A 14,056-nucleotide genomic window follows, 5' to 3' on the forward strand; every position below is an offset into this window, starting at 1 on the left:
CTGTCCCTGTCCCCATGTCCCTGTCCCCTGTCCCTGTCCCTGTCCCTGTCCCCATGTCCCTGTCCCCTGTCCCTGTCCCTGTCCCTGTCCCCATGTCCCTGTCCCTGTCCCCGCAGTGTCCCTCGGTGCCAGCTCTGCTGGCCCTGGCCGGGAAGGACCCAGGTGACAGCGCCGGGCTCGGGGCCACCGAGCTGTCCTGGCTGGGGGCGGCCGTGGTGGCCACGCTCAGGGACCCCCCGGCCACCTGCGGGGACACCGAGGGTGACACCGATGGGGACAACGAGGCCACCACGGGGTCCTGGGCCAGCCGTGTCCGTGCCCTGCACCGTGAATTCACCGCCGCTGTCACCGGTAATGTCACCTGCGATGTCACCGGTAATGTCACCTGCGATGTCACCGTCGCTGTCGCTGTCGCTGGCCACGGTGGCCCCGGGCTGCTGGAGGTGGCCGAGCTGCTGGCGGCCATCGAGCCAAACTACCGCGGTGACAACGGCCACCAGGTGAGGGGACATGGGGGGACAGGGGGACACGGGGACAGGGACAGGGGGACAGAGGGGACAGGGGGACAGAGGGGACAGAGGGACAGAGGGACAGAGGGGACAGAGGGACAGGGGGACAGAGGGACAGGGGAACAGAGGGGACAGGGGGACAGGGAGATTTGGGGACATTGGGGACATGGGGACAGGGGTCACAAGGACATGGGGATTTGGGAACACAGCGACACAGGGACAGGAGGACATGGGGACATTGGGACATGGGGACAGGGGGACATGGGGATTTGGGGAGTTGGGGACATTGGGACATGGGGACATGGATGGGGACAGGGGGATTTGGGGACAGAGGAGACATGGGGACAGAGGGACAGGGGGACAGAGGGACAGGGGGACAGGGGGAAATTGGGACACAGGGACATAGGGACATGGGGACACGGGGACAGGGGTCAGGGGGACACTGGGACAGGGGGACAGAGGGACAGGAGGACAGAGGGATTTGGGGATTTGGGGATTTGGGGACAGGGGGACGTGGGGACAGAGGGACAGAAGGACATTGGGACACGGGTGGCAGAGGTGACACAGGCTGTGACCACCGGTGCGGCAAGTGGCAGGTGACCGTGGCGCACAGACAGGTGACAAATGTCACACGCGTGTCCCGGGGAGGTGACACACCTGTCGCTGCCACCACCGCCCAGCCCCTCACGTCCGGGGGTGTGACATGGTGACATTTGTGTCACCTGAAGGTGACACGGTGACATCTGGGTGTCACAGGCCTGCGTGGACGCTCGGGAGGTGCTGGCGGCCACCGGCGGAATGTCCCCAAGGGTGGGGACAGGGCGGGTGCTGGTGGCACTCGGGGTCCTGGTGCTGCGTGGCCGCCACCTCTGCCCTGGGGACATCGGGGACACCGGGGACGCCCCCAGACCCAAATGTGGGGACACCGAGAGCTGCTGTGGGGACAACAGCTGGCGCTATGGGGACAGCGGTGACGTCGAGCACAGGGCCACCACCCGTGGGGACACCGAGAGCCGGCACAGCCCCACGGTGCCCAGCTCCAGCTCTGGGGACAGCGGTGACAACGTCACTGTCCCCACGGCCACCAACAGCACCGAGGCTGGGGAAGAGCTCAGCAGTGCCCAGAGTGAGTGGGGACAGGGACAGGGGACAGGGACAGGGACAGGGGACAGGGACAGGGATGGGGACAGGGATGGGGACAGGGATGGGGACAGGGGACAGGGGGACAGGGGACAGGGACAGGGACAGGGGACAGGGACAGGGACATGGGGACAGGGACAGGGGACAGGGACAGGGGACAGGGACAGGGACAGGGGGACAGGGACAGGGACAGGGGACAGGGACAGGGATGGGGACAGGGACAGGGGACAGGGACAGGGACATGGGGACAGGGACAGGGACAGGGACAGGGACATGGGGACAGGGACAGGGACAGGGGACAGGGACAGGGATGGGGACATGGGGACAGGGACAGGGGACAGGGACAGGGACATGGGGACAGGGACAGGGATGGGGACAGGGACAGGGACAGGGACAGGGATGGGGACAGGGACAGGGATGGGGACAGGGACAGGGAGGGGGGACAGGGACAGGGGACAGGGACAGGGGGACAGAGACAGGGATGGGGACAGGGACGGGGATGGGGACAGGGACAGGGACAGGGGACAGGGGACGGGGACAGGGATGGGGACAGGGACAGGGACAGGGACGGGGACGGGGACAGGGACAGGGACAGGGACAGGGACGGGGACAGGGACAGGGACGGGGACGGGGACAGGGACAGGGGACAGGGACAGGGATGGGGCAGTGTCCTGCTGTCCCTTTGACCCCGTGTCCCCAAGCCCCTGTCCCTGTCCCAGGGTACCTTTTGGGGACACTGACAGCGCTGTCCCCTGTCCCCCTGTCCCTGTCCCTGTCCCAGGGTACCTTTTGGGGACACTGACAGCGCTGGCGCTGGCTCTGGTGCCATTGGTGGCCCTGGCCCTGGTGCTGTGTCCCCGCTGTGCCCCGTGCTCCCGCTGTCCCCACGGATGTCGCCGATGTCGCCGATGTCGCGGCTGTCCCCGGCGCTGGTGGCGCCCCCTGCTGGACGGGCTGGCGGCCGGAGCGCTGAGCGGGGACGCGCTGCTGCACGTGCTGCCCCAGGTGGGGACACTGGGGACACTGGGGACACTGGGGACATCACTGGGGACATCACTGGGGACACTGGGGACACTGGGGACATCACTGGGGACACTGGGGGGATTGGGGACACTGGGGACATCACTGGGGACACTGGGGACATCACTGGGGACACTGGGGGGATTGGGGACACTGGGGACATCACTGGGGACACTGGGGACACTGGGGACACTGGGGACATCACTGGGGACATCACTGGGGACACTGGGGACATCACTGGGGACACTGGGGACACTGGGGACACTGGGGACATCACTGGGGACACTGGGGACACTGGGGACATCACTGGGGACATCACTGGGGACATCACTGGGGACAGCTCCATGGGTGTGGGGACATCACTGGGGACATCACTGGGGACATCACTGGGGGACATCACTGGGGACACTGGGGACATCACTGGGGACACTGGGGACACTGGGGACATCACTGGGGACATCACTGGGGGACATCACTGGGGACACTGGGGACATCACTGGGGACAGCTCTGGGGACACTGGGGACACTGGGGACACTGGGGACATCACTGGGGACATCACTGGGGGACATCACTGGGGACACTGGGGGGATTGGGGACACTGGGGACATCACTGGGGACACTGGGGACATCACTGGGGACACTGGGGACACTGGGGACATCACTGGGGACATCACTGGGGACACTGGGGACAGCTCCATGGGTGTGGGGACATCACTGGGGACATCACTGGGGACATCACTGGGGGACATCACTGGGGACACTGGGGACATCACTGGGGACAGCTCTGGGGACACTGGGGACACTGGGGACATCACTGGGGACATCACTGGGGACATCACTGGGGACACTGGGGACACTGGGGACATCACTGGGGACATCACTGGGGACACTGGGGACACTGGGGACATCACTGGGGACATCACTGGGGACACTGGGGACACTGGGGACATCACTGGGGACACTGGGGACATCACTGGGGACATCACTGGGGACACTGGGGACACTGGGGACATCACTGGGGACATCACTGGGGACATCACTGGGGACACTGGGACATCACTGGGGGGATTGGGGACATTCTGGGGGGATTGGGGACACCGGGGACATTCCGGGGGGGGACAGCGATGTCACCGGCCCTGTCCCCTCCCCCGCAGGCTTTGGGCATTCACGAACCCTCGGGGGGGGACACGCGGGGACCCCCCGGGACCCCCCTGGGAGCTTTTGGGGGTCCTGGGGGGGCTCTACGGGGGCTTCGTCCTGGAGCGGCTGCTGGGGGGGATGGGCGAGACCCCCGAGCAGGTGGGGACGGGGGGGAGGGGTTGGGGACAGGGGGGGACAGGGGGGGAGGGGTTTGGGGACGGGGGGGACGGGGGGGGAGGGGTTTGGGGACAGAGGGGACGGGGGGGGAGGGGTTGGGGACAGGGGGGGGACAGGGGGGGAGGGGTTGGGGACAGAGGGGGACGGGGGGGGGAGGGGTTTGGGGACGGGGGGGGACAAGGGGGGGGAGGGGTTTGGGGACAGAGGGGGACAGGGGGGGAGGGGTTTGGGGACGGGGGGGGACAGGGGGGGAGGGGTTTGGGGACGGGGGGGACAGGGGGGGAGGGGTTTGGGGACAAGGGGGGGACAGGGGGGGAGGGGGTTGGGGACAGGGGGGGGACAGGGGGGGAGGGGTTTGGGGACAAGGGGGGGGACAGGGGGGGAGGGGTTGGGGACAGGGGGGGGGACAGGGGGGGAGGGGTTTGGGGACGGGGGGGACAGGGGGGGAGGGGTTTGGGGACAAGGGGGGGGACAAGGGGGGGAGGGGTTTGGGGGGAGTTGGGGAGGTTTGGGGATTTTTTAGGGATTTTTTGGGGGATTTTTTGGGGATTTTTTGGGATTTTTTGGAAGATTTTTTGGGATTTTTTGGGGGTTTTTGGGGATTTTTGGGGGGTTTTTTGGGGGATTTTTTGGAAGATTTTTTTGGGATTTTTTGGGGGTTTTTGGGGATTTTTTGGGGATTTTTTGGGGATTTTTTGGGATTTTTTGGGGATTTTTTGGAAGATTTTTTGGGATTTTTTGGGGGTTTTTGGGGATTTTTTGGGGTTTTTTTGGGGATTTTTTGGGGATTTTTTGAGGATTTTTTGGGGACTTTTTGGGGATTTTTTGGGGATTTTTTAGTTATTTTTTGGGGTTTTTTTGGGGGGTTTTCGGGATTTTTGATTTCTTTTTGGGGATTTTTTGGGATTTTTTTGAATTTTTTGAGGATTTTTTGGGGTTTCTTTGGGATTTTTGGGGGGATTTTTTGAGGATTTTTTGGGGATTTTTTGGGGGGATTTTTGGGGATTTTTTCGGGATTTTTTGGAGTTTTGGGAATTTTTGGGGGGGATTTGGTGGATTTTGGGGATTTTTGGGATTTTTTTGGGATTTTTTGGGGGGGATTTTTGTTTTTTTGGGGGGAAATTTTGGGGAGATTTGGGGCATTTTGGGTGGATTTGGGGGGATTTTTTTTTCCCGAATTTTTGGGTGGATTTCGGGAGGATTTTTTAGGGATTTTTAGATTTTTTTGGGGGGATTTTGGGGAAAAAAATTTGGGGAGATTTATGGGGGGATTTTGGTCGGGGTTTTGTGGGATTTGAGGGGGAATTTTGGGGGATTTTTGGGGGGGATTTTGAGGGGGATTTGGGGGAAATTTTAGGGGGATTTCGGGGAATTCGGGGGGGGGAAATTTTTGATTTTTTTAGGGGGGGGTTGCAAGAAAAATTTGGGGGGATTTGAAGGGATATTTGGGGATTTTTTGGGGTTTTTTTCGGGGGATTTTAAGGGGTAAAAATTTGGGGGATTTCAGGTGGATTTGGGAGGATTTTGTTGCTTTTTTTTTTCTTTTTTTTTGGGGGGGGGGGCGGGGAATTTTGGGGGGGGGGGGTTTAATGAACCTGGGGGTGGGACCGAGGGAGATTTTTTGGGGTTCCAAAAATTCCTCCAATTCCCCCCCCCCTCCCGCAAGGAGGTGAAGGATGGAGACCCCACCCCTGACCCCGCCCACAGCAGGGAGGAACTGACCAATCACGGTGCGGCCCCGAACCCCCCAAAATTCACCAAAACACCCCCGAAATTTCCTCAAATCCATCCCCAAAATTCCTCAGATCCATCCCCAAAAATTCCTCAAATCATCCCCAAAAATTCCTCAAATGCCCCCAAAAATTCCTCAAATCCCCCCCAAAATTTCCTCAAATCCATCCCCAAAAATTCCTCAAATCCTCCCAAAAATTCCTCAAATCCATCCCCAAAAAATTCCTCAAATCCCCCCAAAAATTCCTCAAATCCCTCCCCAAAATTCCTCAAATCCCCCCAAAAATTCCTCAAATCCCTCCCCAAAATTCCTCAAATCCCCCCAAAAATTCCTCAAATCCCTCCCCAAAATTCCTCAAATCCCCCCAAAAATTCCTCAAATCCCCCCAAAACCTCCCCAAAATCCCCCCAAACCCCCCCAAAATTCCTCAAAACCCCCCCAAAACCTCCCCAAAATTCCCCTAAACCCCCCAAAAATTCCTCAAATCCCCCCCAAATTCCTCAAAACCTCCCCCAAAATCCTCCCCAAATCCCCCCAACCCCTCCCAAATCCTCCCCAAACCCCTCCAGAATCCCCCCAAAATCCCCCCAAATCCCCCCAAAATCCCCCCAAATCCCCCCAAAATCCCCCCAAATTCCCCCCAAAATCCCCCCAAATCCCCCAAAATCCCGCCAAATCCCCCCGAAATTCCTCAGAACCTCCCCCAAAACCTCCCCAAAATTCCTCAAATCCCCCCCAAATTCCTCAAAACCTCCCCAAAATCCCCCCAACCCCCCCCCAAATCCCTCCCCAAAGCTCCCCACGCCCCCCCCCGACCCCGGCCAGGTAAAAGGTGAGAGCCGACCCAGGTGGGACTCGAACCCACAATCCCCAGCTCCGGAGGCTGATGCCTTGTCCATTAGGCCACTGGGCCGTGCGCGCGCCAGCCGCGCCCGGCGTCACCTGGGGGCGCTCCCGGGAAGGGGAGGGGACGGGGAGGGACACCTGGGGATACCTGGGGATACCTGGGGTCATGTGGGGATACCTGGGGTCACGTGGGGAACACCTGGGGAACACCTGGGGATACCTGGGGACATCCTGGGGATACCTGGGGATACCTGGGGTCATGTGGGGATACCTGGGGTCACGTGGGGATACCTGGGGAACACCTGGGGAACACCTGGGGACACCTGGGGATACCTGGGGACATCCTGGGGATACCTGGGGACAACTGGGGATACCTGGAACACCTGGGGTCATGTGGGGAGCACCTGGGGATACCTGGGGACACCTGGGGATACCTGGGGTCACATGGGGTCTCACCTGGGGACACCTGGGGTCACGTGGGTACACCTGGGGTCACGTGGGGTCTCACCTGGGGTCACCTGGGAATACCTGGGGTCACCTGGGGAACACGTGGGGGGGTTCACTTGGAGACATTAGGGGTCACCTGGTGTCCCCGAGTGTCACCTGGGCATCACCTGAGGGTCACCTGTGGACTTTTGGGTGCCACCCGGGTGTCACCTGGTGACCCCTGTGTCCCTGTCTCTCCCCTGTCTGTCCGTCTGTCCATCCCCCGTCTGTCTGTCTGTGCCATGTCCGTCCGTCCGTCTGTCCCGTGTCTGTCTGTCTGTGTAACCCCTGTCCATCCCCGTCCGTCTGTCCCGTGTCCGTCTGTCTGTCTGTCTGTGTACCCCCTGTCCATCCCCCGTCTGTCTGTCTGTGCCATGTCCGTCCGTCCGTCTGTCCCGTGTCTGTCTGTCTGTGTAACCCCTGTCCATCCCCTGTCTGTCTGTCTGTCTGTCTGTCCGTCCCATCTGTCTGTCTGTCTGTCCCGTGTCCGTCTGTCTGTCTGTCTGTGTACCCCCTGCCCATCCCCTGTCTGTCTGTCTGTCTGTCCATCCCATCTGTCTGTCTGTCCGTCCCGTGTCCGTCTGTCTGTCTGTCTGTGTACCCCCTGTCCATCCCCTGTCTGTCTGTCTGTCTGTCTGTCCGTCCCATCTGTCTGTCTGTCCCGTGTCCGTCTGTCTGTCTGTCTGTGTACCCCCTGTCCATCCCCCGTCTGTCTGTCTGTGCCATGTCCGTCCGTCCGTCTGTCCCGTGTCTGTCTGTCTGTCTGTCTGTGTACCCCCTGTCCATCCCCTGTCTGTCCATCCCATCTGTCTGTCCGTCCGTCCCGTGTCCGTCTGTCTGTCTGTGAACCCCCTGCCCATCCCCTGTCCGTCCGTCTGTCCCGTGTCCGTCCCGGCAGGCCCGGGCCCGGCGCAGGCGCTGTTGCTGTCGGCAGGGGGCGCCGTTCACCGCCTGGCGGACGGGCTCGCGCTCGGCTCCGCCTTTTCCGCTTCCGGCAGCGCCGGGGCCGCCGCGGGGGCGGGGCTGGCCCTGCACGAGCTGCCCCGAGCGCTCAGTAAGGGGCGGGGCCTAGAGGGCAAGGGGGCGTGGCCCTGGATAAAGAGGAGGGGCTTCGTGGAACGGGCGGGGCTTCGGAAACGGGGGCGGGGCTGGCTCTGCATGAGCAGCTATGGGCGCTCAGTAAGGGGCGGGGCTTGGGGCAAGGGGCGGGGCTTAGGATGGACTTCAGGAAGGGGCGGGGCTTCACGTAAAGGGCGTGATGTGTGAAAGGGGCGGGGCCTCGGTTAGGGGGGCGGGGCTGGCTCTTCATGAGCTGCAGTGGGGTCTCAAAAAGAGGCGGGGCTTGGGGTAAAGGGCGGGGCTTCAAGATGGGGCGGGGCTGGCACTCCATGAGCTGCTGCAGGTCCGTGGAAAGGGGCGGGGCCTCAGACAAGGGGGAGTGGCCTCGAGGGAGGGGGGTGGGGCTTTGTGGAAAGGGGCGTGATTGTGGGGAATGGGTGGGGCTTGGGTAAAGGGGGCGGGGGCCTCGTGATGGGGTGTGGTCCCGGAAGTGGGTGGAGCTTGTTGTGGGGGCGGGGCCTGGGAAATGGGGGGGGATAGGGAGGGGGAGGGGCAGAGTGTGGGAGGGGTCCCGGGGGGGCTTCAGGGGGGGGGGGGGGGCGTGACAGTTTTGGGGACACTGAGGGGGCTCAGTGTCACTGTCCCCTCAGGTGTGACACTGTCCCCTCAGGTGTGTCAGTGTCACTGTCCCCCTCAGGTGTGTCACTGACCCCTCAGGTGTGACACTGTCCCCTCAGGTGTGTCACTGACCCCTCAGGTGTGACACTGACCCCTCAGGTGTGACACTGTCCCCTCAGGTGTGTCACTGACCTCTCAGGTGTGTCAGTGTCCCCTCAGGTGTGTCACTGTCCCCTCAGGTGTGTCAGTGTCACTGTCCCCCTCAGGTGTGACACTGACCCCTCAGGTGTGTCACTGTCCCCTCAGGTGTGTCAGTGTCACTGTCCCCCTCAGGTGTGTCACTGTCCCCTCAGGTGTGACACTGTCCCCTCAGGTGTGTCAGTGTCACTGTCCCCCTCAGGTGTGTCACTGTCCCCTCAGGTGTGTCAGTGTCACTGTCCCCCTCAGGTGTGACACTGTCCCCTCAGGTGTGTCACTGTCCCCTCAGGTGTGTCAGTGTCACTGTCCCCCTCAGGTGTGTCACTGTCCCCTCAGGTGTGTCAGTGTCACTGACCCCTCAGGTGTGTCACTGTCCCCTCAGGTGTGTCAGTGTCACTGTCCCCCTCAGGTGTGTCACTGTCCCCCTCAGGTGTGTCACTGTCCCCTCAGGTGTGTCAGTGTCACTGTCCCCCTCAGGTGTGTCACTGTCCCCTCAGGTGTGTCAGTGTCACTGACCCCTCAGGTGTGTCACTGTCCCCTCAGGTGTGTCAGTGTCACTGTCCCCCTCAGGTGTGTCACTGACCCCTCAGGTGTGTCAGTGTCACTGTCCCCCTCAGGTGTGTCACTGACCCCTCAGGTGTGTCAGTGTCACTGTCCCCTCAGGTGTGTCACTGACCCCTCAGGTGTGTCAGTGTCACTGTCCCCTCAGGTGTGTCACTGTCCCCCTCAGGTGTGTCAGTGTCACTGTCCCCTCAGGTGTGTCACTGTCCCCCTCAGGTGTGTCACTGTCCCCTCAGGTGTGTCAGTGTCACTGTCCCCTCAGGTGTGTCAGTGTCACTGTCCCCCTCAGGTGTGTCACTGACCCCTCAGGTGTGTCAGTGTCACTGTCCCCTCAGGTGTGTCACTGTCCCCTCAGGTGTGTCAGTGTCACTGTCCCCCTCAGGTGTGTCACTGTCCCCTCAGGTGTGTCAGTGTCACTGTCCCCCTCAGGTGTGTCACTGACCCCTCAGGTGTGTCAGTGTCACTGTCCCCTCAGGTGTGTCACTGACCCCTCAGGTGTGTCAGTGTCACTGTCCCCTCAGGTGTGTCACTGTCCCCCTCAGGTGTGTCAGTGTCACTGTCCCCTCAGGTGTGTCACTGTCCCCCTCAGGTGTGTCACTGTCCCCTCAGGTGTGTCAGTGTCACTGTCCCCTCAGGTGTGTCAGTGTCACTGTCCCCTCAGGTGTGTCACTGTCCCCCTCAGGTGTGTCAGTGTCACTGTCCCCTCAGGTGTGTCACTGTCCCCCTCAGGTGTGTCGCTGTCCCCCGACAGGTGACGCGCTGCTGCTGTCCCAGTCCGGTTTGGGGACACGGAAGGTGGTGGCCCTGGCGGTGGCCGCGGCTCTGCCGGTGCTGCCAGGTGTGGTGGCCGGGCTGGCCCTGGGGACGGCGCCCGCTGCTCGCACCTGGCTGGCGGCTGTGGGAGGGGGATTCCTGTTACACCTGGCGCTGTGTCACATGGTGAGGGGACATCGGGGACATCACTGGGGGGATTGGGGACACTGGGGACAGGTGAGGGGACACTGGGGACAGGTGAGGGACACTGGGGACAGGTGAGGGGACATCGGGGACATCACTGGGGGGATTGGGGACACTGGGGACAGGTGAGGGACGCTGGGGACAGGTGAGGGACGCTGGGGACAGGTGAGGGGACATCGGGGACATCACTGGGGGGATTGGGGACACTGGGGACAGGTGAGGGGACACTGGGGACAGGTGAGGGGACATCGGGGACATCAGTGGGGGGATTGGGGACACTGGGGACAGGTGAGGGGACGCTGGGGACAGGTGAGGGGACACTGGGGACAGGTGAGGGGACATCGGGGACATCACTGGGGGGATTGGGGACACTGGGGACAGGTGAGGGACGCTGGGGACAGGTGAGGGACGCTGGGGACAGGTGAGGGGACATCGGGGACATCACTGGGGGGATTGGGGACACTGGGGACAGGTGAGGGGACACTGGGGACAGGTGAGGGGACATCGGGGACATCACTGGGGGGATTGGGGACATTGGGGACAGGTGAGGGACATTGGGGGTCCTGTTCCACCTGTGCTGTTCCAGGTGTTGCCTCCATGCCCCCCCATCCCCCTCACCCCCAGGTGACTCCCAGGTGTGCCCAGGTGACTCTCAGGTGACTCTCAGGTGACCCTCAGGTATCTCAGGTGACTCTCAGGTGACTCTCAGGTGAATCTCAGGTGACCCTTAGGCATCTCAGGTGACTCTCAGGTGACCCTCAGGTATCTCAGGTGACTCTCAGGTGACTCTCAGGTGAATCTCAGGTGACCCTTAGGCATCTCAGGTGACTCTCAGGTGACCCTCAGGTATCTCAGGTGTGCCCAGGTGACTCTCAGGTGACCCTCAGGTATCTCAGGTGACTCTCAGGTGACTCTCAGGTATCTCAGGTGTGCCCAGGTGACTCTCAGGTGACCCTCAGGTGTCCCGCAGGTACCGGCCATGCTGTCCGTGCGCAGCCGCCGGCCCTGGGCTCAGGTGACCCTCAGGTATCTCAGGTGACTCTCAGGTGACTCTCAGGTATCTCAGGTGTGCCCAGGTGACTCTCAGGTGACCCTCAGGTGTCCCGCAGGTACCGGCCATGCTGTCCGTGCGCAGCCGCCGGCCCTGGGCTCAGGTGACCCTCAGGTATCTCAGGTGACTCTCAGGTGACTCTCAGGTGACCCTCAGGTGTGCCCAGGTGACTCTCAGGTGACCCTCAGGTGTCCCGCAGGTACCGGCCATGCTGTCCGTGCGCAGCCGCCGGCCCTGGGCGCTGCTGGCGCTGCAGAGCCTGGGGCTGATCGGGGGATGGGCGCTGCTGCTGCTGCTGGCCCTGGCTGAGGGAGGGGACGAGCACTGAGCCCACCTGGGCACACCTGGACACACCTGGGACACACCTGGAGACACCTGGAGACACCTGTGACACGCCTGAAGACACACCTGGACGCAGCTGAGCGCACCTGGACACACCTGGACGTACCTGGATTCACCTGAGCACACCTGGAGACACCTGAACACACCTGGGACACACCTGGCATTGGGATCAGCAGCTGGACACAAACCTGGACACACCTGGAAACAACTGGATCCCACTGGATGCACCTGGAGGCATCTGCATGCCCCCGGGATACACCTGGGAGACACCTTAATGCACCTGGACACACCTGAAGACACACCTGGACATGCCTGAAGACACACCTGGACACACCTGAGCACACCTGGAGACACCTGGGATACACCTGGGGACACCTGAGCTCACACAGACACACCTGGAAACATCTGGGGACAGCTGAGCACACCTGGGATACACCTGGGTATACCTGGGTTACACCTGGGCACACCTGGGTTACATCTGGACACACCTGGACACACCTGGGCACACCTGGGCACAGCAGGGGGCCGCACCCCCAGCTCCCCCCGGGGTTGGGAATTGGGGCAATAAAGGCGGAGATGGAGCTGGAGTCTGGATTTGGGTTACTGGGAGGGCACTGGGGGATACTGGGAGGGTACTGGGGACACTGGGAGGGTACTGGGAGGGCACTGGGGGACACTGGGAGACACTGGGAGGATACTGGGAGGGCACAGGGGGGGCACTTGGAGGATACTGGGGGTTACTGGGAGGCGCTGGTGGATACTGGGAGGCACTGAGAGTGTACTGGGAGGCACTGGGGGATACTGGGAGGGCACAGGGGGGGCACTTGGAGGATACTGGGGGTTACTGGGAGGCACTGGGGGATACTGGGAGGGTACTGGGGACACTGGGAGGGGACTGGGAGGGTACTGGGAGGGCACTGGGGAATACTGGGAGGGTACTGGGGGACTGGGAGGGGACTGGGAGGCACTGGGGGACACTGGGGGCTACTGGGACAGCACAGGGGGATACTGGGAGGCACTGGGGAGCACTTGGAGGATACTGGGGGTTACTGGGAGGCGCTGGTGGATACTGGGAGGTACTGGGAGGGTGTTGGGAGGGCACTGGGGGATACTGGGAGGCACTGAGAGTGTACTGGGAGGGCACTGGGGGATACTGGGAGGGCACAGGGGGATACTCGGAGGCACTGGGAGGACACTGGGGGTTACTGGGAGGCACTGGGGGATACTGGGAGGATACAGGGGGATACTGGGAGGCACGGAGGGATACTGGGAGGCACTGGGAGGACACTGGGTGTTACTGGGAGGCACTGGGGATACTGGGGGTTATTGGGAGGCACTGGAGGGTACTGGGAGGGCATTGGGAGGCACTGGGGTTGACTGGGAGGGTACTGGGGGACACTGGGAGGCACTGGGAGGGTACGGGGTGATACTGCGGGATACTGGGGGGGGGCACTGGTAGGACACTGGGGGCTACTGGGAGGGCACTGGGAGGCACTGGAAGGGTGCTGGGAGGGCACTGGGGGATACTGGGAGGACACTGGGGATTACTGGGAGGCACTGGGGGATACTGGGAGGGCACTGGGAGGCACTGGAGTGTACTGGGAGTGTACTGGGGGACACTGGGAGGCACTGGGGGGGGCACTGGGAGGGTACTGGGGGACACTGGGAGGCACTGGGGGGGCACTGGGAGGGTACTGGGGGACACTGGGAGGCACTGGGGGGGCACTGGGAGTGTACTGGGGGACACTGGGAGACACTGGGAGGATACTGGGAGGTCACAGGGGGATACTGGGAGGCAGTGGCTGATACAGGGAGGCACTGGGAGGACACTGGGAGGCACTGGGGGGGGCACTGGGAGATACTGGGAGGCACTGGGAGGCACTGGGGGGGGCACTGGGAGATACTGGGAGGCACTGGGAGGCACTGGGGGGGCACTGGGAGGGTACTGGGGGACACTGGGAGGCACTGGGGGGGGCACTGGGAGGGTACTGGGGGGACACTGGGAGGCACTGGGAGGGAACTGGGAGGGCACAGGGGGCTACTGGGATGTCACTAGGAGGCACTGGGAGGGCACTGGGCGTTACTGGGATGAACTGGGAGCTACTGGGGGAGCGGAAGCCCCATAGGACCCCATGGGTTCCAACCCGTTTTGGGATTACCCAGAACCCCCAAAATTGGAGCGGAATTTTTGGGGCAGGTTCTCCGAAGGTCCCAGGTTC

At 62.3% G+C, this 14,056-nt stretch overlaps 1 protein-coding gene and 1 non-coding gene across 2 annotated transcripts; one reads left to right on the forward strand and one right to left on the reverse strand.

The window, feature by feature from the left end:
- Positions 1-3,948: 3,948 nt before the first annotated feature.
- SLC39A4 (solute carrier family 39 member 4) lies at positions 3,949-12,312 on the forward strand. Its single transcript, XM_062514106.1, has 5 exons — positions 3,949-3,969; positions 5,654-5,717; positions 7,950-8,105; positions 10,239-10,426; positions 11,695-12,312. Exons 1-5 carry the CDS (start codon positions 3,949-3,951, stop codon positions 11,821-11,823), a joined length of 558 nt encoding a protein of 185 aa, XP_062370090.1. The 3' UTR covers positions 11,824-12,312.
- On the reverse strand, positions 6,560-6,632 carry TRNAR-CCG (transfer RNA arginine (anticodon CCG)). Its single transcript has one exon. It is a non-coding gene; the product is annotated as a tRNA-Arg (tRNA).
- Positions 12,313-14,056: the final 1,744 nt, after the last annotated feature.

The sequence above is a fragment of the Cinclus cinclus genome (assembly GCF_963662255.1).
Source record: "Cinclus cinclus chromosome 1 unlocalized genomic scaffold, bCinCin1.1 SUPER_1_unloc_2, whole genome shotgun sequence".
NCBI classification, from domain to species: domain Eukaryota; kingdom Metazoa; phylum Chordata; class Aves; order Passeriformes; family Cinclidae; genus Cinclus; species Cinclus cinclus.